Below are 21244 nucleotides of genomic sequence, written 5' to 3'. Positions count from 1 at the left end.
TTGGTTTTGCTAAAGCCAGCTTATCAGCTAACTTGAATGCCACAGAGGTGAGCACTTACCTGTTTTTTCAAACTTCCCGAAGGTGCACGAGAGCCAGAAGCTTGGCGCACACCATGCCTACGAACAGCCTTTTTCTTGGGCATGCTCTGAACAGTCTCGGATGCTGATGTGGCCGAGGCAGCAGCAGCTTTTTGACGAAACTCTAAGCCAGACTTTTCATGGCTGGGTGACCTCCGTAGTGACTTCTGTGGTGACTTCTGCAGTGACTTCTCAGGTGACCGCCGAGGTGACTTCTGAGGTGACTTCTGAGGTGACCTCCGAGGTGACCTCCGAGGTGACTTCCGAGGTGACTTCTGAGGTGACTTCTGAGGTGACTTCTGAGGTGACTTCTGAGGTGTTGCAGTATGCTGTGGACTTGCCACTTCGTGTTCCTGGTCTACTCTGCTTCGCCTGTCAGGAGAGTAAGTTGCACTTCCCTGTGCACTGCGAAGCCCTGAAACAGTGTCTCCACGCTGAGGTGTCTGCGGAGGCACTTTTCGGGGTGTTTGCCGAGGTGTCTGTTGAGGGGTTTTCTGAGGTGTTCTATCAGGGCTATCGGGAGGAATGAAGAAAGAAGTCTTCCTGGGGCTCCGACGTGCTGCCTTGTGTTCAGGACTGGCGTGAATGATTTTCCTTGGTGGTGTTTGTAGAGGTGAGCTCACTTCTGGCCGCCGCTTCCTTCCAGGGCTTTCAGCTTGAGCCCTGAATTCCTCATGGCTGCTTACTCGTCCCCAGAAGCTTCTGCGTGTAGAAAATTATGAAGCATTAAGTCCGATGCTAACATAAGGAGCAAGTTCAAAATCAATTTATCGTCACAAAATATGCCTCAAAATTTCAGGGAGGTGCCTTTTAGCTCACGATTGCAGTAAACTGTGCAGACTCATAGATGGGAACTACAAAGGAAGCTGCAGTAAACTTCTCTGCAATGTGACTGACGGTCAGAAGCTGGTTAAAGTATGAAGGGTCATCACTGGTCGACTACATGTATGGTTATGACAAATCGTTCATACTTTCGCAGTCCGTGCTGACAACGGCTGCTGCCTGACGTTTGGCTTCAAACGAAACGGCATCGATGAGACGCGGTCTTGTGCCTATTCAGCGAAGTTTAGCGATTGCTGATGGAGTGCTTCGGCGTGCAGTCTTCCAGTGGCCGCGGTCTCGATAGCAAAGACAGAAAGTCATTCCGAGCGAGAGCTGTTTACGCTTACGCTTAGCGACGCTCAACTGTGGGGTCGACTATGCGCTTGCCTTCAGGATGTAGCACCCTGAAGCCTATTGAACCGCATTAGCTTGACAGCCAGCGCCGACGGCCGGGTCGCGCAGCCGGTGATTTTGTCTTTGCTTACTCATAAAGATGCGAATAAGGGGCTTCGACTGACTGTGCAGTTATCACACTATCACATGCTTTGCCACTGTTCTCACAGAGATGGGCTCAATATTTATACGCGAGTGACACGCAAGTCTTGTGAGTCTTGTGCATAACCCGGACGCTACACTGGCCATATGAACGTCGCTGAAGTGGGCAGCGCATAAGGGGCAGTGGTAGAGGCGAGGCTCTAGCAGTGCGAGTGCCCGTAACACGATGCTTACCCTCTTGGCGATGGTTGTTTTGGAGGCGGCGGCTCGGTGCGACGACGAGAGTCGGCATCGCGGTCAATGCTCTTCTCTTTTAAGAACATTGATCCTAGGGACGACGATTCTGACGTTGACGAGCTTCTAGTCATCGCCCACCTCGCCAGTGAATGCCACTGGTGGCCTTCGGAGCGCGGCGAGCTGCCCGATGTCGAGCTCGAGCCCACTCCAGGGCTGCGAGAGAAGTCAAGACGCCGCGCTGCCATGTCGAGTTTGGCGGTCCCAAGAACTTGGGCAGTCCTTGGTGCGTCACCTGTCCGCAGGCACCGTGTAGATTGCAGGCTGAAAGCGTCAGGGACGTACCGTCACTTTTTTTGTGGTCATCACGGGGAAAACGCAACTGCCAAACCACCACGCGCACCTCGAATAGCTGTTTCAGGCATGGTTTCAAGCGACGCGGGAAACGGAGCGATCGGAACGACATCAACGAGACGCAAGCGCGCCAAACGGCCATCAAACGGCTGTAAACGGCGTCCGTGGCCGGAACTCTCGCCCAGCGAGTTGAAAAGCAGATTGCCGTACTCGCATGCGTACGCATCATAGAGGGTAGTGGCTTGTCAGCCTTCTTGTTGTTTCGGGTAATTAAACTTTGCATAAGCTTTGCCAGCTGCTTTGCATCAACTTCGTCGCTGGGTTCGAAGTGAAGTGACGTCTTGATGATGATAGCTGCTCCTGCTGCTGAAGGCGTCATGGCGCCGAATAGAAGCTGGGCGCATCAGCAGCAGCAATCGCGCCATGTGCAAGAGCTCGCCGCGTTTTTCCAGGCCAACAGCCGCGTCAAAGATTACCAAGCGCACTCGTCCAAGGTCCACTCTGTCAACTGGAGCTGCGATGGCCGCCGTCTTGCGTGCGGAAGCTTCGATAAGACCGTCAGCATCTTTGTCCTGGACAAGGATCGCATGGCAAGTATCAAACGCCGGCTCCGTCATAAGCAAAACACCGTGAGCGCGGATCTGGAGCATGGATTCATACGTTGCTGCTGTCGCACGACAAACACAAAGCACTTGCGAGACGTCGGAAGGCACAGGACAGCACATTTTAGCGCGCGACCGTTCTTGTTTAGAAGTGAAGCCGGGGCAAGTCGAAGCGAAAATGCGCTCTTGTTTCAAGTTCGTTCACGTCAGAGATAAAGGGAAGAGGGGAGCGTAAAGTGGAAGTGGTCCCCAGGCCAGAAAACAAAATTTCACTGGATTATGCACTATTGCATAGTAGCACATATCAGGAATCAAAATAATTCCACACAGCATCATTCAGACATGCTCAAATAGATACGTCAAGAACATTCAGCTCTTTGTGACAACAGTCCTGCACTTCTCAGTAATGTTTTTGGATAGTGAATTGTTAAACAAATGTGATATTGTCAGAAGTAACATTTTGCCGCCGTATTTAGTGCAACATTCCTCCGTGTAACAACAAATTCCTGTCAGAGCAAAGTTTGCGTAGTGGATGCGACATTTGAGGTATCCAGTCGAGTCAGAGGCTCTTATTTTGCCCAGCTATGCTTGCTCTGCTCGCTTGTATGGATATGGAATTAATTGGATTAGGCAGATAGCATTTGACTGGGACTTTGGTCGCTTTGCACGTTTTGAAAGAATGCAAATGACAGCACACTGAAGGTGCTGTTAAACAGCCGCAGAACAAGTGTGAGTGGTTTGTTTTCAGCGTCTCATTTTCTCTATTGATGCTTAAGTGATCTGCCTTCCGCAATTATTTGTGTGTTCGGAATGAGAATACATGTACAGTTTTCATAATTTGGACTTTGAGGGAGGGCTAGAAATATTGATAGTGGGGTTACTTTGATGGTAATGGAACCAGAGCATTAGTATGGATAAAACGTAAGTTTGAAGGAAGCACATTCGAATTAACAAGGGTCTACTGTATTAGGTTGTGCTTGGCCCCTGCATTTCGAAGCCTGTATATTAAGTTTTCTTATCCTGTGTGTTGTTTGTACTGTTTCAAGTGTTCTGGGCACTGTTCAGTTTGTTCAATTGTCCTGTGTTCCTAAAAGGATTACTTTTTCTCTACCAGGCGAAAGACCATGTCTTCAAAGGCCATGGAGACAGTGTCGACCAGCTCTGCTGGCACCCTTCAAACCCAGACCAGTTGGCGACGGCCAGTTTGGACAAGACGGTTCGGCTGTGGGATGCACGGATGCAGAAATCCATCACTGTTGTGGGCACCAAAGGTCGGTAGCTCTCCTCTCGGTACGACTCAGTGGCATGAGGAAGCTTTGTTTTAAGTGTTAGTGCTTGCTGTGGCCAGGCAAAGGCCGTGTCAGAGCACCTTTAGAGATAGGCTTTTTTTGGTTAATGCAATACCATTAGAAGGGCCATAAAAGAGAAAACTCAGTGTTGACATCCGTGTGAAGCCTCTGCTCACCATGCCTGGCAAGTAGTGTTTACGCTCTCTCCACCTGCCAACCGTCCCCCTCTCCACTTGTGAGAGAGACGCGGGATGAACCACTCTGACAACTGCAGTCCTACATGCAAAATACAGTCGAACCCGGATATATCGAACCCGCATATTTCGAATTATTGGCTATATCGAACACACAGATTACCCCCTTGAAAATACTATGTAAAAGTATAGGACAGTTGCGTTGTATATCGAATTCCATTTTCGCCGGACATTGGATATATCGAACGCCGCGCCGCGCCGCGCCCCTGGAAGGTGCGCTTTCCCCAAAGACATTCCTGTCCGGTCCTCAGCCGCCTCAGCGGAGAACATTTCCGCAGTCAGCAGGCGCAGGGCCCTTTTTTTTTTTTTTGTTCCCCGTTTTTGCGCCCCACCGGCGCGAGCTTTCCCGCTCCTCCTCTCCTCCTGTACCGCCGGCGTGTGCTCCGTCAAGGTCATTGGAGATCAGCGAAGAGAGAGCGCCGCATGGAGACGCGCGGCGACCACTCTTCTTGGGGAAAGAGAGAGAGAGAAAACGGTCGCTCGTGGGCACATCGTGGGTCTGAGGAAAAGAGAGAGCTCAGAAAAAAAAAAAAAAAAACGAAGCCCAGAGCGCCGATCTTTCTCCCTGCTCTTTCTTTTCCCTCTGTCGTTCCTTCGCAGCCGGGTTGACTGCCGCTCGCATAGGCTTCGCTCTTATCGCTCCATCTGCGCCTCGCGTGTTTTTTTTTTTGTGTGTGTGCCTGTGTTTCAACGCGCGACGTGAAGCAGGCCCCAGTAGCCAACTGTTTTGGCAAGTGGCCGGAGATGAATGTCCGGAATATTTAGATGACGATGAGTGCTTGGACGACGCGTTTCGCGACTTGTCCAATTTTCTCGGCGCCGTTCCGTCCGAAGTGACTGTTGAGGACTTTATCGCTAACAGCGAAGTTCAAGCGGTAGCTGGCGTTCAAGACGCCGACTCCAGCGATGACGAGGGCAACTGTGTTGTCGAAGAAACGCGTCCATGAGCAGCCACTGAACTGGCGTCAGCGTTAGCCTGATTCGGCGCTGTTGCGGCGAAATGGAAGGCACTGTGCTCTCGCACCTGGACAGTCTCGAGAAGATCGAGGCCAGTGTTTTGAACTTCGTTTCCCAGGGGAAAAAGCAGCCCAAAATTAGTGATCTTTTTTTCCGCGAAATAAAGCGCTTTCACATTGCGCGCCCATACTATGTGATTCGCGGCTGTTCCAAACGGTAAGCCACAATTTGTTATGATCGGGAGTGCAGTTTTAGCCTATATCTGTATATCGAATTTTCGCTATATCGAACTATTTTCCGATCCCCTTCGAATTCGATATATCCGGGTTCGACTGTAGACTGTTTTCCGTGTTGTTGCACCCATGGCCAGATGTCTCCTGGTGATTTACTTGCATCAGAACTGTTCTTCTCCTGGTTACGATGCCTGTTTGAGATCTGTAATGCCAGGCTGTACAAGTGGTTGTCAACACTTTTCCAGGCGAGAACATTAACATCTGCTGGTCACCTGATGGGCAGACGATTGCGGTGGGCAACAAGGAAGACCTGGTCTCCTTCATTGATGTCCGGTCGCACAAGGTCCGCACAGACCAGCAGTTCAAGTTTGAAGTGAACGAGATCTCCTGGAACAATACCAACACCCACTTCTTCCTCACTAGTGGTCAGGGCTGCATCCACATTCTCAGGTGAGCACTGATCCAGGTTTGCCCTGAGGAATTTACACTCGGTAGAAATCAGTTTGGGCAAGCTACGTGTGGACTCATTCTGCCAGTGAATACATGGTCTGTTCTGAAAGTAGTAGGACTGATTTTTTTAAACAAAATGTATTCAAGTGAATAGTACAACCGATTACAATTTTTCAAGGTAGCACCCTTCCGCACCTACACGCTGCTGCCAATAAGTTTTACAGTTTTCGTACGCCTCCAGGAACGCCTGGACCGGAATGCTGTTTAGCTCCCTTGTCACGGCCTGTTGAACCGCCTCTACCAATCCGTGATGTTTCTCCTTGAGCGTCGATTTTATTCTCGGGAATAGAAAAAAGGCTGCCGGGGCCAAGTCGAGACTGTAGTGGGGCTGAGGCAGCATTGCCGCCTTGTGCTGGGCAAAAAATCGGGGTCCTCATTCACATGATGAAGAAGATCCTACCGGTTGGCCGTTTCCTCCTCTGACAACATTCCCGGCACCAACTTCGCGCACGCTTTCCTCATTGATAAGTTTTCTGTCATGATCTCAAAAACTTGGGTTTGAGGAATGCTCAAGTCATCAGCAATCATTCTGATACTCATTCTACGATCACTGTTAAGTAAATGTTTCACTCGCTACACATTTTCGTTGGTCTTGCTGGTCGAAGGGCGTCTGGAGCGGTCGTCTTCCTCCACTCTTTCCTTACCTTCTCGGAACAGCTTGTGCCACTCAGAAAACACCTGATCTACCCATGGAAGCGTCACCGTAGGCCTCCTTAATCATGTTGTGAGTCTCTTTGCCCGTTTTACCGAGATTTACTCAAAATTTTATAGCGTATCGCTGACCCAGTAAATGCCTGATGATTCTGCGTGACGAGACGTTTAGACAGGGGTTCACAGTAAAAGCGACCTCCTTTCATCAACGGCCGAGAGCCGACTGCTGATTTTCCCCAGCATTCCCAATATCCCCCTTTAACAATCCTGCACGCGCAGACCACCTCTGGTCCGCCCGTTCGCCCAGGAAAAAACCAGTCCTACTACTTTCAGAACAGACCCTGTATATGGGCGCACCTTTGGCCAGACTGTTCTATCGTGTGCAGACCCATCCTCTCTTGGTCTGGTTGAATGAATGACATGGTGAACAAAGCATACTGTGGCACTTTAGGCACACTCTAATGAACATGACTATGAGTAGTGAGCAAATTGGAGTGTCTAGCCTTCTTTGTTGTTTGGCTATTTGTTCCTTGCTCTCTCTCTCTCTCTATTATGTGCTTTCTGTTAGAAGTAGAGGTATGAGAAGATTTAAATTTTTTTAACATGAATGGAACGTGAATACAAGATAAAAAATGCATTCAAATATCAAATTGAATACCTGTTCAGCATGAAAAAAAGAAAACATTTCAGAAAGAGACAAATGGGCAAATGTTGTCTGTACTTTTTCAAAATATTATATGGTCTTTGCAACTGAAATAAACACAACTAGTCTGACTCAGCACCATATTTAAAAAAAAGTGACGGGTACAAAAATGTACAGTGTGTGATTAGACAGCTAAATAGTGCCACATATCATTGTAGTGTCCGCTCGTTCGTGCTTAAGGCCGCAGAAAAGGGTTGGTATCATTTTTGTTCGTGACGCGAGAAGTGACCAGACTAATCTCGATTGATCGCAGCCATGAAGAGCTGCATCTACGTGTTTCCAGATGACTCTAGATGATCTAGACCTGTTATCTTGAAGTTTCCTTGCCGGCTTTAAATTGAGTGATGCTGTGAGTGGCGGGCATTCGTAGTTCGACGACTGACGAGCATGTTTCTTGCTTACACCGCCGCCGAGTGATTCAGTTCTTTTGCGGGTGCAAGTCAGCCCAAATAAAGAGCTTCGTTTCCAAGACTTGCTGGTGTCCTGACCGCTGGACTGCCGTCACTACAACGTGACAATAGTATGCAACCTGTAATGTGGTCATGTAGAATGAGTAGCAAAATGAAATCCATTACTACTGACAACTAAAAATAATGATAGGCAGCAAAAACCTGATTAATTTGGACTTCTAGGGACTGGAAGAAATGCCCTAATTATCCAGAGGTCCAGTTATAACCCCCCCCCCCCCCCTTCCAATGTGAAAATGCAGTGTAGACTAGGCTTCATCGCACAGACAGCAAAAAGCCGGCGATGAGCACGCAGTTTGAGCATAATGGAAGGACACCTCGCTGTCTTGCCTTGTAATGGGGCCCGAGCGCCGTCAAGGGAATTAACGTTCACTTTTTGTCTCGGGTCCCTCATTTCTTACTGAAATGGAAATAAACTTCAAACAGTGTGGATGTAAGCGAGGGGAATGCACATTTGTGTCGGAGCACTGAGACTGCTTCTGCAAAGAAAATGAAATGACCCCCGACGTGGTAGTCAGTGTCCAACACTGGCATGCTGCTGGGTTCGGGTGGCCAGCAAGCGCGTGACTGATAGGCAGCATTGATGTGGGCTGATGGCTAAGCTCAAAAATCTAAGCTATGTGGCCTGGCTATGCTCTGGCCTATTGACAGGTGCCTCCCTATTGGTGTCACGGCTGCCGTTACATGCATGCGAGGGGTGTATGGGTTACAATGCAGCATGATTGCTTGCCCTGTAGGTGACACTTCTTCTTTGGGCGCCCCATGCGAGAACCCACAGGTGAGATGTTCTGCATAGTAGTATCATAGTTGACCGATACAAAATGGCGGAACTCTCGCTAGAAGAGTTGTGAAGGCAACAGGACGAGTGCCATGGGCGTGGGCATCAAGTGTACAGCGCATTATGAGGTCAAAAGAAAAAAACGCGTGCTTTTGCGTTGTGATTGTTGGAAGCTGGTGGTCGCCCATCAAGTTTTCATCACCTGTGACATGTGGGAAAGCCCATTTGGGGAATTTCGCGCAAATTCCTATCATAGCAGCATCGGAATGTGAACTTCCCAAGTGATTAACGGCGGAGAAGAAAGTTAAGAGGACACATTTGTACTGTTCTCCTCCACACATTAAATAGACGCTGTCCACAATTCCATCCAATTATTGCTCTGAGGAAAAATTGTTTTCCGGCTCTCTGTGGCTATGTAGACGTTTGTCCGGCAGCAAAGGATAGCTGAGAAAATTTAATTTGAAAATGTTTCCACCAGACGACGCAAACTTTGTGATGTCCTTACTGAAAAGAACGGATTGCCACCCTTTTGGTTGTGTAGCACAGCCTCTGGGATCCCCACCAAAAAAATTGGTTTTGATGCATGCAGCTTATAAAAAGCCTCGTTTTCGGTGCGAGTGGTCTGCCTGTGATCAGGATGGGGCGACCTGTCAATACAGGCCAAATCTGTCCTCTGTGTCCCTTTAAACTTGGGATGATTTGCCCAGGTATTGTGGTTTTGCCACTGTCGTATTTATGAAAGTCAGTACAGTGTTCGTTTGGCGCCGGATATTCGGAAATTTCAGAATATCAATTTCTTGAATCAGATATTAACCAAATTACAGTCATACTATCTGATTGATATTTGAAGTTTCAAATGTTCACGCACCCCTAAGCTACAAGTAAACATTCTGCCTGTCAGTTGTATTTCTGTTGCTTTTTCCCATGATTTTTATGGTTAAGATATCTAGAGCAAATTTTGCAGGAATTCAAAGAAAGGCTTCCATCAGAGCTGTGCTGGAATGTGTTACAAGGTCATGTCACAGGACAGCTGTTGTGGCTGTAATAAGAGTGTAGTAATGAAGTTGGATGTAATGCCATGCAGCTAAGTTTCCTTGAGTACTGCTAGCTGCTTATCTCAACTTTACTCATTGCCATATGGTGTTAATGTACCGGCTACTGCTCAATGTAGCAGTCGGTCTATCAGTGGATCTTTCCGCATCTGTGTGTAGATCTGCTGAAAATGTCTGACTGATCCTTGTGCATTGGAGGGTGTGACTTCCTGAAGTCTTGGGGTTTAGAATAACTGAGAACGTTGGAAGCATTTGAAATTCGGAAAAGAAATTTGGAGTGTTGGTGGAAAATAAGCCACGGCCAAAGAAAATGCAACTTAGTTCAGATTAGTGGGTTAGCCTGAAATTAAAGGTGGACTGAAGAGGAATCTGAACTCGTCTTTTTGCCGCGGGAACTCGATCTGCACGTTCTGAGCATTCTTAGAAACTTCGATTTATGGCCCTGTGTGGCCGATTTCCCTAATTAAATCGAATTAACGTCCGTCTCCCGCCTTTTTTTTTTAATTCTCCCCCGTACGGTGGGCAGAGTTGACCAACGCGTGGAGTGCCTTTCAGCCAGCTCCATGGTGGCTTTCCTACCACTTTGTTTTGTTTTTTAGGTTTCCATGAATAAATAGTTTCATTCGCAGATAATATAGCTGCAAAATAAGCCCGCAGAAATAAAAATACGCGCGGACTATTTGCTTCTACGGACTACTATGTATTACTCCGCCGATGGCAAAGCGGCAAGCCTCCACGGAGCTGGCTGAAAGGCACTCCACGCGTTGGTCGGCTCCGCCCACCGTTGAGATATTGAGTTTCCGCGGCAAAAAGCCGAGTTCAGATTCCTCTTCACTGCACCTTTAAGACCAAAACTTTCAAGAATTCATGATGTCTGCTCGGGCTCTTTTCTGGATTGTCTAATGGGTGGAAAACACTGGGAATCGTAACTTTGATGAGCCGTTGTATCATTCTTTATTGGTTTCTCTCTTTTTTTTTGTCAGATCCATGTGAATCATATTGCCCATTGCAAAATGCACGGCCATATTACCCTGGCCGTCACCAGCAAGACAACGCTTGCCATTTTCTCACTACAAAGTAGAAGCCTCTACTGTCTCTCTCGTTTGCTCCTAAACATCTCATGCTTGCACCTACATTGGTCAATCTAAAGTTCTCTCGTTTGCTCCTAAGCATCTCATGCTTGCACTTGCATTGGTCAATCTAAAGGCAGATGCTTTTATTGTGTTTGCTTTGCGCGGCTTTTGTTACCACTTACTGCAACTTTCTGACTGCTTGGCTAGCTGTCATGTTTACTCAGTGCTGCCCTCGTGGCATGTCTTCATGTGACATGTTGCTGGTTCTTTCTTTCCTTGGAGTCGAATAGCAAGTGCAAGACAACGGCACTGTGATCTCTCGTCTTCCTTCTTCTCCCCTTGTACTTGTCTTGCAGTTCTTGTTCATAAAACTTACTTGCTGAGGTTCATGGCCTATGTTCTGTTCGTAAAACTTACTTGCTGTGCTGTGTTCCTGTCCCTCCTCCCGTGCAGCTACCCAGAGCTGCAGCTGCAGACCGTGCTCAATGCCCACCCGGCCAACTGCATCTGCATCGAGTTTGATCCAACGGGCAAGTACTTTGCCACGGGCAGCGTGGATGCCCTGGTGAGCCTCTGGGATGTCGAGGAGCTGGCCTGCCTCAGAACCTTCTCGCGGTGAGTGCTTGGGACGGCTGTTGTGTGTGGAGAACCACTGCAATTGCCCTTGCCAGAACGGGAGATTATTTGCACCGAAGCTGGAGATGTTCTTATTTCTTTTTAAGTCGGAAGCCTTTAATGCCTCATCGTTGTAAGCAGTTATTGTCGACAGAAATGTCACGCTTTTCAACTGGTCGAAACGGTCGTGATGTCACAGTGCGCGAATTTCAAATGGGGACAATTGTACTTTGGCTAGTAACCATGCAACCAATTAAAGAGATCGTATAGTGACATCCAAGTAAGTGGGAATGAGTTTAGTTCATTGCTTAATTACACAATTAGCCTAATTAACCTTTCTAGTCAGGCCAGGTATATAAATAAAACCGAGTAGGAAATTCGTCGAATTCGAGAATCGAACCTGGTCTCCGGAGTGCGAGACGAGCATGCTAACCACTCCGCCATGCCAGCTCTCGATGGTTTGGAATGAACAAAGGCGCTTCTAGTGAATACGGTGTCTTCGTTCACTCCCATCTTCCTCCCTTCCGGTTATGGTGAGGTTTAGGTGTCCACAGAGATATGGGAGACAGAAACATTTCCTTTCCTCAAAAACCAATTTCTCGAGGAGCAAGGCGTAGAACCGAATGGCAATGGCGTTCTGTGGACTCCCTGGCAGCGTTGCAAGACGCTGTCACGTTCCACTCTTAGACACGAAGCTTAACATCTTAACAACACATCAGTGACACAAGCAGCAGCACCGTGCTTAAGGCTTTTGCCTCACTGCACTTTAGGTCAACAAAGTGCACCCCTGAATTTTTTTTTTTGTAAAAGCTAAATTGAAATGTAACTTTCTCCATGTTTCGTTGTCTGCATCCTCTTTTGTAATGGGAGCATTTGTAATGGGAGCATTTGTTTGCATGTAATCCCCCTCCCGTCTTTTTTTGTATTCGTGGTTTCCAAAGAAGGTGTCGTTGCCTTAGAAGCAAATTAAAAAAAGCATTTCAAACTAGTATTTTTCTAGGTGCGTGGCTCAATTAATGAAACGGATATTCAGTGAGGTAACCGTTCAGCTGCTTTTGTCCAGTCAAACTTTATAGACAAACATCACATTGCTGCCAAATAACAGCTCTTGGCAGTGGTTACTCTTATTTGGCTTAGTTACAGACTATTTTTGCTCACTAATTGTGGTGAACAACCGGACAAAGTGCAAATTGAGAGCCTCATGGACAGAAGAAATGATGTTACTGCAAGAGAGGTTGATAATTTTGCACACATTACATACGCTTCACAGTAGCATAGCCATTCTGCTGATTGCCGTGTTAATTGAAAGTGCCCTAAGCACTGGAGCCATAGAAAGTCTAAGGGAGCCCTGACGCCTTTGTTCGGCAAGTCATATAGAATGAGTACAGTTTGCTATTGATAATTTCAACTCTTTAGGGACTGCAAGTTTTTAAGAGCGTTAGCTGTTACTCATCACGTTTCGAGATTTCGTGGGGTCTGCTTCCACCCTGAGATCACAGCGCCATCTGTGGCATCAACTAGAAAACAGCACATCTCGCACTGAGACTGGTAGCGCCATCTACAATAGCATCGTAGAAACAACCACCTGCCACGTGCATACCAATTCTAGTAAACCAAACAGCTAACGCTTGTTACTTCAACGTTTTTCAGACGGTGGCGGCCTTTTTTTTTTTAATCATGTACAGTTCAAATTAGCAGGAGCTTTTTTATACACGATGCTGATGGGACTCAATTGTTTCTTCGAATGAACGGTTCTGAATTAATAAGAGCCCATTGTAAAACAACGGTTGCATTACTTTGATTTAAAGAAATAAAACAAGCTAATGCAAGAATGATGCTTGTACAATTAACGCTGCTCTGCTTCAACCACCTCAGCTCTGATGTAGGGAAGTTTTCTGCCATATGATCTGCCGAGTAAAACGTGCCTTATTGTGAGAAAAAAGAAAATTAGGGGAGACTTACCATATTTTTTCGCTTAATTTGTGCGCTTTTTTTCTTCTAAAATTAAGGCATAACACAATTGGGTGTGCAAATTACGTGGACATCTCATGAGCGCGTCTTAAAAACTCTACTTTAGATTTATGTTCATAGGAGTTGAATGTCCCAAAGCAACTTGGGCTCTGAGGGACACCGTAGTGAGAAGGGCTCTGGAAATTTAGACCACCTGGGGTTCTTTGATGTTCACTGATATCGCACAGTACACGGGCCTCTAGCTTTTCGCCTCCATCGAAATTAGACTGCCATGGCTAGGATTGAACCCGAGTCTTTCGGGTCAGCAGCCGAACGCTGTAACCACTGAACCATCGCGGCGACTGAAACTCTACAAATATCATAACGCGGAATGTATGTGGTATATTGCCGTGTATAAGTCAACCCCGCAACTTGCGCACCTCACTGACCAAAAAAAAAAAAAAAAAAGTTGACTCCAAGTATAGGAGGTATTCACTGAGGCCGCGCTACCAGACGGCGCGAGCGTCGTCGCGGCAGGCGCGCCATGTTTGCGGTCGTTTCAGGCCAGCTCGCGCAGTGTCACGGTGCGCCGTGAGGTACCCGGCCTGAACTGTTAGTGATCCGTAACATATTTGTACGTTGTTGAATACGTCAGCGACCACTTATCTTTGTGGAGCGCGTATTGTGCATGAAGTTTGCAGCAGAATTCTTCTGCGCCGTGATATAAACGAGCTGCCTCAACTCGGCAGCAAAACTGGCTGGCTGTGCTGCACGCAAGAACGTACACGACTTGCAGCTTTTAATATCGGTTGATAACTGTCAGCTAGTCATGCAGGGCACATCGTGGATAAACAGCACGATTAATTACCGAAATTCCAGGACTGCCACCGCAGAAATTGATAATTCAAGCGCCTAGCTGTAGTCCGCGAACTGCTGACGCTTCTCAGACGTACGGTCTTTCAGCAGAAAGGCAAAGCGTCATAGCTGCCTTATTTACCCGACAGAACGGCCAAACAAATACTGCCATGCGCTCTCGCAGCACGAACGGCAGACACAGCGAGAATGTTTTGCAGTTTTGATTGTAGCTATGTAGCGCTGCTTCGTATGCACAAGACCGTTTTCGCAGCAACGCAGTGTGCAGCCATTCCGCTAGATTCAGTTGTAACACGTCACTTTCAGCAGGTAGAGATGACAAGTTAAGCTACAGCTAAGTGAACGGACCCTTCGAATTACTCACCTCTACAAAAACGGCACTTCGGCCGTCGGCACCGCGGACGTCGGCACCCACAGCACGACTCTTGGACTCACCCGCTTGTCAAGTAATTGCACCCTCTCATAGGTTTATATCCTTTAATTCCTTGGCCTGCCAGCAAACTTAAGCCGTGCACAAGGTGGGCCTCGATACCGGTGAATTCAACGCGCGGCAGCAGTCTTGTATACGTCGCACACCATGCCGGTGCCTCCGCATTCCTACGGGGGGGTCGACCTTTTCACAAAGTAGAACATTCTGAGTGTGCCCGCTCTTTTCTGCTTCGCACAGTTCACGGAATATTCACTCAGTCACGCGGCGGCACGGGTCGGACAGAAATTACGTGCGGCGCGACGCGAAATACACTCACATTTCACCCATCACCAGCTATTCAAACGCTGCGGCTGGCAGCGGATGCCGCGTGCGCGACCACCAACATGGCGAATGCCGCGCCGGCCGCTAGCGCCCCTTGCGGATGACGTCATGTGAATACCTCCTATAAGTGCTTACACAGCATGGTGCACAAAATAAGCGAAAGTTTTTTTTTTTTTTAAATCCTGGTAAAAAGTTAGGGGAGTGCAAATTATGCATGGACACAAACTATGCGAGTAAATACAGTAATTACATTACATGTTGAGAGCGTGATAGCATTAAAGTGTGAAGTCCGCTTGGCCTGCTTCTCCTCGTTGCATATGCCGAGCCTGTGCAGCTGCCGACACTCCACCTTCAGTGACATATTTCTGTGGTTGCCCTCTCTCTGCTTGTGGGGATTTCCCTCTGCGGTAGACACAGGCAGTGTCAATTCTGGCTTCATTCCAACCTGATGCGCAAAGCTGTGTAGACGTATTTGCACATGTCCACGCTCAGCTGCCACCGAGATTGCCATTGTGCACGGTCATGTCACTTGATCAGCGCACCTGCCAACTGCCAGTGTACAGTGGAACCTCGATTATACGTCCCCCGGTCATGCGACGACCCGCATTTTACGACAAATTTGTGTGGTCCCGGCAAAACCCCCATAGAGACAATGCATTAAAAACCTCTGTTATACGGCACAAATTTTAGAAGGACCCCGCTTCGTACGACGGCTGGCTCGTACCGTCCGTCAAAAAAGGTCGTCAGCAAACACAGGCCGGGATGTACCGTATTTTTGCGATTCTAAGCACCCCCCCTATTTTCGGAAAAAAATTTCTGAAAAAAAACTTAGCATGCGAATCTAAGCACCCCCTTTTTTGCGCGGAAGAGAGCATTGCCGAGGCCGCCAAGTGCACTTGCTCTCTTTTTCGTCGAGCCTGTGCAGTCGGAGTCCCGAGGAGGCGCGGCCTGCCCGTTGTTGTTGTTGCGACTGAGAGAAGGATGAAAAGAAAATTGCACGGGCCTGCCTACTGGCTCGAGCCAAGCCACCACCGCTGCCAAGTGCAGATAGAGGAGAGTTAAAAGATCAGAGGAAGGAGAGAGAGAAAAGATAAGACGCGTGTTGCAGCAACAAATGCGTCCGCCGGAGCGGACGCTGCTGAAAAAACAGATAAGCGGGCAAGGCCGCGCTTGCCGAAGCGAGGACAGCGGCGTCCACGGCGCTTTTTGTAATGGAAGTAATGGATGCCATGTGCCCCGAGGATAAAACTTCCGAGGAAGTGGACAACGATGCAGAGGTTTGCGCTCCCATTCCTAGTTACGCAGACATGTTGCAGAGCGTCGACAACATCCGGCGCTTGCGCGCTCGACGATGTTGGCGATCTACTGCCGGACGGGGCAGCCCTTGAAAGAAAGTTGATGCGCCGAGGTTGGGCAAAGGTGCAAAAAAAAATTACCGATTTTTTTTAAACGGTAATGATTTTTTTGCAAATCTGTTTCAAACAAATGCTGGGTTTTGTCTTTTTTAATCTGGTTGGCGTACTTGCCGCGGGCTTGAAGCCGGTCAACAGTTTTCGGCGCAAGGCCGAGTGCCACTGGCCGCATTCTTTGATTTTCGATTATACGACGGTTTCGCGCGGTCCCCTGAACGTCGTATAATCGAGGTTCTACTGTACCTGCAAACCCTGCTTTATCATGTGGTCTCATGATGCAACTCACTCTTGCGACCAATCAGCACTCAGTCATGTCACGTGACCCTGTGATGTCATCACTGTCTCAACCAGTGAGCGAATTTTAGGACTAACTGTGCTGGGTTTTTCCAGCGCACCTGCCAACTCTGCCTTGTCACGTCTCACGATGTCACACACCCCGTCGACCAATCAGCGAATGTTATGACATACGCTGCCAGGTTTTTTTCTCCGATGGGCCTCTAATACTCTTGCGTTGATGAAAGTAAATGCGAGAGTAAGAATAGTGAGTGGTTTAAATGTCAGTGCAATGCGTTGCTGGCTGCTTTTAATGCAGGGCTGGTTGGTTGCTGCATTTTCTTGTTCCAATATATGTAGTTTGTTTATGAGGCATTGATTTCTGCTGCAGGGTGGAGCTTTTTAAGAATCTGTTCTTTGTTGTCTGACAGTTTCTCCTTGTTGTTTTTTTATCCTCTGCCCTGTGCCAGGCTGGAGTGGCCAGTGCGAACAATCAGCTTCAGCCATGATGGGAGAATGCTGGCATCGGCGTCAGAGGACTTGCTCATCGACATTGCAGATGTGGAAACAGGTTGGTTATGCTGTCCGATCTGATGTTTGAACACTCCCAATGCTGTCATATGCTAATGTTCTGGCACCCAAGAGGTTTAATGCTCTGTGGCATCTAAAATCCTTGCTTATGTATGCAACAAGTTGGCTGAAGCCAAAAGCTCTCCTGTGCAACGACGGCATGGAATGAGTAAAGAGACAGCACAGTTTGATGCACTTTCTTCAGCTTGTAAATTAATTTTGAGCAACATAGAGCATTGGTTTGGATGCATCAGAATGGGTGCAGAACCAGGGCCTGGGTGTTTTCTTTTCTTTTTTTTCTCGATCAGTATGCTGCATTGTATATGGAGTCTTGGTTTGCAAAAATATGCCTTCACGGTGTCATTACATTTGAATGCTTGGAATACACTGATGAGATCCATCTTCTCAATGCATCCAGCCTTGCTGAACATGCTGAAAACTAATTGCATTGGAGCAGCTGTAAGATACATTCCTGTCACAGTTTTGTTTTGTAGTCAGTTGTTTTTAATTCGAACACAAAGGAAGCTGAAAATCTGTTTGAATTAAGGGGAATTGGAGTAAAGGGAAGCTTTTTAATGCACTTGATTTTGGAAGAACTAAGGCTTCAGTTGGAATCGGCAACAGTCCACTGTGCACAGCTTGGTGAGGGACATGCTTGTAGTATTGCAGGCGTTGATTGAACGTGCTCTGGGTATCTTAAGCAAGAGCGGCTGAGTAGTAGCTTACTGATGGGCAACTACAGTCAAAGCCAGATATATTGAACTTGAAGAGGATCGCGAAATAGGTAAATTCCATGGAGATCTCATATCATAACCGCTTAAAGTGCGGAACTGGATATAATGTGGTTTTTGCTGACCACTGGCCTGCCTAGCATAGAACTTAATGTAAAGTCATAGGGTTTAATGTGTGGTCACACAAAGTGAAATACCAGTTATAGCATGGTTTTGAAGTCTGCTTGCTTGGTGACCGTGCGGCACCGGGGTCTTCTGAGGCTTGTTGCCGCTTACTCTACAAAACAGCGTAACAAAAAATTACATGGTGATCGATGGATGGATCTGACAAGCGGTGCTTGCTCGTCATTGGAAAATCGAATGTGCCTGACATTGTAAGAAGCGAGAACACCTTCGGCTGACGTACGAGGCGAATTCAAAGGCCCGGATGACCCGAACGTTATTTGGCAGCTGGTTAAAGAAGTTCGATGAAGACATGATTGCGGAAAAACGATGATTCGCCTCCATTCTTGACAACTGCTCCGCTCACAATGTGCAACCAAAATTGAGGTGCAGTGAGTGTGAAGTTTCTGCCGGCAAATACCACTCTCTCGATCATGCCAGTCTCTCGATCATGGCGTGATTGCTGTGGTGGAAAACCTGTACAAGAAGCACATATGTGAATGAGTGGCTTTAAATCTGCAATGATTGGAAGCTATTAAAGTTGGTGTAAGAACCGCCTTTGATATTATACCAGCATCTTGGTGGCAAATGAAAGCTGCAACTATCAAGGTGCTTCGAGAAGGCCGAGTTCGTGCGTGATGTCCCGAGTTTTGGATGCCGATCAGAGCGAGGCTGTCAGTGCGAACAATGTGTGGTCCTATCCTGTGGAACCACTTCATGCATGCATCTGACATGCTCGAAAGCTATGTCGGTGAGGATGAAAACTTGTCCGACATCTTCGGGGAGGCAACCACCGATGAGGCAATCGTTGCGGCGGTGCGTTCTACTGCAGAAAGCGCAAGCAGATGAGTCGGACGATGATGAAGATAATACACCAGAAGTCTCGTATAAGAGCGCAGTAGAATCCTTAGCTAAAGTGTAAGCCTGCTGCACAAAGAATGACTTGAGCAAATAAGTGTTGAAGTGCCTCAGCTTGGTGGAAAACGAGCTACGCAACGCTGTGAAAAAGAAGCGGCAGGCCAAAATTACTACTTTTTTTCCTGGCAGTGCATGATATGCCTCAAAAAATGATGTTCTAGCATAGTACTTAACGCAGCATGACCGCGTTTGCAGACCGCGTTTGCGCTGATAACAGGCGCATGCGCATTTCTGCGGCAACAGTCGTGGTAACCTCTGCGGTCACACGGCGTGCGGTCTTCTTAAACTGATCTGAGTTAAGCAGACTTAGTGGGTTGCTTTTTGTTCAGTGATAAAGAGTTTTGAAATGGAAGCTACCGATGTGGCATGTATTTTGACCTGAAAAAAGAAATGTTTTAGTTATAGTATGGATTTTCACTGCCCTTGCATCTTGAGGTATAAGTGGTCTGCGCAATCAATTGTTCAGCATGCAAAAAACGACAATAGATAAGCGTATATGTAGCCTAGAAGCATTGCACCACGCTAGTGACGTGCTTCTTGCAGTGATGTGCCGTTTGCTGGCAAAGCTCCGCTCACAAGGTGCAGCTAGGTTTAACCTGCTTCACATCAGAGCCGTTGTGGACGGTGCTTTTAAGCTAGCTGATACTACCTGTCATAACATGTCTAATCGTGTTACTATATATAGAATAATTTGTCATTATAATTAAGGTAGTTTCTTTACGCAACACCGTCTGCACCCAAGCGCTTAGTTTAGCTTCACTGCATGACAGCGATGTGTCGTGGAAAATGCGTACAGGAGACCTTCCCCAAGCACACCCCAGCTCGTCACGCAGCTTCACAGCATGCACTGCCAGCAGGCCCCCCAGCCTCTGCGCACATAAAGTGATGCAAGAGCGTCATTAGGAGAAGTGGAGGGGTGTCGATATACAGCACGACTTTCCCATACTTTTAGATAGGATGTTCAAGCAGATAATGTGTTCAGTATTGGCGATAATTCAAAATATATGCGGGGTCAATATAGTATCACGACTGGACTGTTACTAGCGAAGGTAAGGTGTGAGAGACAAACGGGTATTACTGGGATCATCAGTGGCCGTTTGTAACATTTTTCATTCCAAGTCTCTTTCATCCGTACCGACATAAAAAGGAATCTTCCCATTTTTTGTCTCATACTTAGTGTGCAATGCTGTAGAAGGTGCCATAAGTAGCACAAGTGCTAAAGCATGTGACTACACCTGGTATCACTCCTGCTTCTTGAGGCTGCAGTGAAGGGTAGGATGCAAGCTTGCTTAGCAACAGAATGAAATGGTGGGTATTGCACATTGTCATAGTGAGACTTGCTTTGTCAAGGTATGGTCAGGTGCTCAGTTACTGCTCTTCCAATTCAACTAGCTTTCAAGCTTCGTCCTTTGCACTGATGGTGAAGCACTTTTTGGTCAAAGACATAGCCCACATAGATTAGCATGCCAGCGTTAGTGGCGTTGCACACTGAGCATGATAACAAGCGTAGGCCTTAAAGGTGCTGTGAAGAGGAATTTGAACTTGTCTTTTTGCTGCGGGAACTCAATCTACACGTTCCGAGCATTCTTGGAAACTTCGACTTCTTGCCCTGTGTGGCCGATTTCCCTAATTAAATTGGATGAATGTCTGGCTCCCGCCTTTTTTTTTTTTTAATTCTTCCCGTACGGTGGGCAGAGTCGACCAACGCGTGGAGTATCTTTCAGCCAGTCCCATGTCGGCTTGCTGCTCTGCCATCGGCGGAGTAATACGTAGTAATCCGTAGTAGCAAATAGTCCGTGCATATTTTTATTTCTGCGGGCTTATTTTGCGGCTACATTATCTGCGAATGAAACTATTTATTCATGGAAACCTAAAAAACAAAATAAAGCGATAGCAAAGCCTCCACGGAGCTGGCTGAAAGGCACTCCACGCGTTGGTTGACTCCGCCCACCATACGGGGAGAATTAACAAAAAAAGGCGGGAGCCAGACGTTAATTCCATTTAATTAGGGAAATCGGCCACACAGGGCAATAAGTCGCAGTTTCTAAGAATGCTGGGAACATGTAGATTGAGTTCCCGCGGCAAAAAGACGAGTTCAGGTTTCTTTTCGCTGCACCTTTAAGTCTTTGCGAAGTGCTGCCACTGGTCTGCAAGAGGGTTTCTTTAGTGGAGTGCATGATTGCTGAGTCTGCCACTTTGTTTGCAGGGGAGAAAATCTACGAGGTTCCTTGCGAATCACCCACCTTCACGATAGCTTGGCATCCCAAGCGCCACCTGCTGGCATTTGCCTGCGACGACAAAGGGGAGCGCGACCAGGACGCTGGAACGGTGAAGCTTTTCGGCCTGCCGAGCTCATCGTGAGCATGTTGCGGGTACATGCTTTGTACATAAATAAATGCGATCATGCCCTGAAGAAAACAGGTTTCGGTGTCAAGAA

General features: G+C 47.5%; 2 protein-coding genes across 2 annotated transcripts in view; one reads left to right on the top strand and one right to left on the bottom strand.

Annotated features, from left to right (window-relative positions):
- The window catches only part of LOC149332805 (uncharacterized), a 9581-nt gene extending 7272 nt beyond the window's left edge, over positions 1-2309 (bottom strand). The window contains exons 1-2 of the mRNA XM_089558391.1: positions 1630-2309; positions 60-780 (exon numbers count right to left, since the gene is read on the bottom strand). Coding sequence (XP_089414517.1) covers positions 60-780; positions 1630-1877 — 969 coding nt within the window. The 5' untranslated portion in view covers positions 1878-2309. The remainder of the gene's footprint in view (positions 1-59; positions 781-1629) is intronic.
- tex (THO complex 3 homolog tex) lies at positions 2140-21244 on the top strand. Its single transcript, XM_089558392.1, has 6 exons — positions 2140-2573; positions 3700-3856; positions 5564-5768; positions 11006-11167; positions 16897-16997; positions 21014-21244. The coding sequence occupies exons 1-6, from the start codon at positions 2328-2330 to the stop codon at positions 21166-21168; spliced, it is 1026 nt and encodes a 341-aa protein (XP_089414518.1). The 5' UTR covers positions 2140-2327; the 3' UTR covers positions 21169-21244.

Source organism: Amblyomma mixtum, chromosome 8 (genome assembly GCF_055824585.1).
Source record: "Amblyomma mixtum isolate Tamu chromosome 8, ASM5582458v1, whole genome shotgun sequence".
Lineage (NCBI taxonomy): Eukaryota > Metazoa > Arthropoda > Arachnida > Ixodida > Ixodidae > Amblyomma > Amblyomma mixtum.
The sequence above is the reverse complement of the archived record's forward strand: the minus strand, read 5'-3'. Positions and strand labels throughout refer to the sequence as shown.

Coding starts and splice junctions, on each gene's coding strand:
- tex (XM_089558392.1), top strand. CDS start 2,328: ATGATGATAGCTGCTCCTGCTGCTGAAGGCGTCATGGCGCCGAATAGA. Junction 3,857..5,563: donor CACTGTTGTGGGCACCAAAG/GTCGGTAGCTCT, acceptor ACACTTTTCCAG/GCGAGAACATTAACATCTGC. Junction 16,998..21,013: donor CATTGCAGATGTGGAAACAG/GTTGGTTATGCT, acceptor CTTTGTTTGCAG/GGGAGAAAATCTACGAGGTT.